This window comes from Berghia stephanieae, chromosome 12, assembly GCF_034508935.2.
Source record: "Berghia stephanieae isolate SIO BIC M18660-M18661 chromosome 12, UCSD_Bste_1.3, whole genome shotgun sequence".
Classification (NCBI taxonomy): domain Eukaryota; kingdom Metazoa; phylum Mollusca; class Gastropoda; order Nudibranchia; family Aeolidiidae; genus Berghia; species Berghia stephanieae.
The window spans coordinates 18954374-18956873 of NC_088371.1; the positions used below are offsets into that span (position 1 = coordinate 18954374).

Here is a 2500-nt window from a genome sequence, read left to right on the forward strand (position 1 = left end):
GAAAAATATTGCCATGAGCCAGAAAAATTTCTAAAACATTAAAAGTAAAAGCTAATAATACCATAATATGTCCGTGTGTGTGTGTGTGTGTGTGTGTGTGTGTATGTGTGTGTGTGTGTGTGGGCGTGTGTGTTTATATGTGTGTATTTTTGTTTGTGTTCACCGCAATTAACCGGAAGCAGAATCGTAACGTCACACCTTCCTCAAGTAAATGCTATTGTCCGTCTCACGCCATAGAAACCGGGATAGACCCCGGCTCCACGGGCTTTATAAATAGCTCTGGAGAACAACTTGCACACCCCTGTCGTCACAATACACTACAAAAATGGTATCGATTATTTGAGAAATTCGGCCTTATGGCCAGCAGAAGCACCAAGAGGAAAGAAGAAGAAGAAGAATGAGGAGGAGGAGGAGGAGGAGGAGGAGGAGGAGGAGGAGGAGGAGGAGGAGGAGGAGGAGAAAAAGAAGAAGAAGAGAAGAGGAGGAGAGAAGAAAGAAGAAGAGAGGAGGATGAAGAAGGAAGAAGAAGAAGGAGGAAAGAGAAGAAGAAGAAGAAGAAGAAAGAAAGAAGAAGAAGAGAAGAAGAAGAAGAAGAAGAAGAAGAAGAAGAAGAAGAAGAAGAAGAAGAAGAAGAAGAAGAAGAAGAAGAAGAAGAAGAAGAAGAAGAAGAAGAAGAAGAAGAAGAAGAAGAAGAAGAAGAAGAAGAAGAAGAAGAAAAGAAGAAGAAGAAGAAGAAGAAGAAGAAGAAGAAGAAGAAGAAGAAGAAGAAGAAGAAGGAAGGAGAAGAAGAAGAAGAAGAAGAAGAAGAAGAAGAAGAAGAAGAAGAAGAAGAAGAAGAAGAAGAAGAAGATACGGAAGGACGCGAAACGCTGATTTCCTGAGGTTTTTAGCGAAGGCGATGTGATTTCATTTCCTATAATCCAATTTTCCCTATTTTTCTTGATGGAAAACTATAAATTATACATTGTATTTGTTCACAGGCAATGCACAAGCAAAAAAAAGCGCAAAAAGCACCAAAAAATGATATAAGAGGCACAACAGTAACAAAAGTTGTATATTAGAGGATTTTCATATAGTGGTACACCATATTGTCTAAGATTTTTAAAAATTCACATTGCTTTAAGGTACTGATTGGAGATGCAAAATTTGATGTATTTCTTTTTTTTATATATGCTGCACACTGTATGGAAATCCTGTTGTCAAAAACAAGCACTCACTTTGGTTATTCCGCGAGCCGAGCCTTTTTAAGGGAAGTTTGGTATAATGTGGCATTTTTTTCATGATCCCTATCCAAATTTTGAATGCCATGAAGGAGGACATTTGCCAAGCGTGTGAACATCTGGGTTAAGGATGATATAGGAGTAGACTACTTGATTCACTTTTACAACCAAATTTCTTTTCTGTATAATTCTATCATACATAGCAAATCTGCCGTCCACAGGCAAAGCGACGTAACTGACACTGACAAAATCGAAATTTTAAAAATTATTTGTCCCTCAACAGAGAGCATAACTACACAATACAAATGGTGTATTTTCCATCTGTCAAATCATTGTAACTGAGAAATCTTTCTATAACACCAACAGTTTTTTAAATTTTTTCTCGGAATTGAAAAAAGTGAAGATACGCCGCTCTGCCTTTGGACGACAGAAATATCTGGGAAGGGCAATAAGAAGAAACAATTCTGATGTTATGTTGTGAACTCTTAGGCCTATTATTGACATGAAATTCTAATTTATCATTATGATAGTGTTTATTTATCTTATACTATATAATTTTGTATGTGTATGTGTGTGTGTGTGTGTGGGGGGGGGGGGTATTTCAAGCAATAATTAAACTTTAGAAAAGACAATCAATGATAAACAATTCCACTTACTCCTTGGGATGACAATTGAAGATTGTAATAATCATCCATCATTGACAAAATTTTCACTAGTCTGCGACGACAGCATGCCTTGTGTCTTGTTTGTTTAACAAAACAAAGACCAACCCTGACCAGCTCAAAGGTTGACTGATGTGGCACTGTCAAAAAGCCTCTTGAGACCTCTTGAATAAATTGACTTATTTGACAGGATAAAAGAGGCTCATCATCGGAATAGTTCACCTCTACACATTTCCTCTCCAGCCAACCCGCCACATATGCCGCCGCACTCTCTTCTGTATCTGACAGTGTCACGCTTTCCAGGCAATTCTCTATGGATGAAGCATCTTCCATCCCTAATGTTCCTTGACAGGCGTGCACATTGACAGAAGTATCCGTCTCAATAGAGGTCAAATATGTGGCTGCAAACCGTGCCAAACGCTTTTTAAAGGCACAGAAGACATCACCCGCAGACATGAATGCATTGGCCCCTATTGCCTGCCTGTAGACAGAGAACTCCCCTTCAATTCTGTCGGATTGGATTTCTCTTAGAAGAACATACTCAAAACCGCTTGAAAGCAAATGATCTCTAAGAGAAATCAAACCTTCCATAGTTTGAACAAGAGCCCTCCGCGTGTC

At 38.8% G+C, this 2500-nt stretch overlaps 2 protein-coding genes across 4 annotated transcripts in view; one reads left to right on the forward strand and one right to left on the reverse strand.

Moving 5' to 3' along the window:
* Positions 1 to 2500, forward strand: part of LOC144957690 (uncharacterized) — a 71084-nt gene that overhangs the window by 54618 nt on the left and 13966 nt on the right. The gene's annotated exons all lie outside the window — the stretch shown is intronic.
* The window catches only part of LOC144957582 (uncharacterized), a 3113-nt gene continuing 1776 nt past the window's right edge, over positions 1164 to 2500 (reverse strand). The window contains exons 1-2 of the mRNA XM_078888925.1: positions 1877 to 2500; positions 1164 to 1339 (exon numbers count right to left, since the gene is read on the reverse strand). The exon at positions 1877 to 2500 is cut by the window's right edge and continues 1776 nt beyond it. Of these exons, the coding sequence (XP_078745051.1) occupies positions 1223 to 1339; positions 1877 to 2500 (741 nt within the window). The 3' untranslated portion in view covers positions 1164 to 1222. The remainder of the gene's footprint in view (positions 1340 to 1876) is intronic.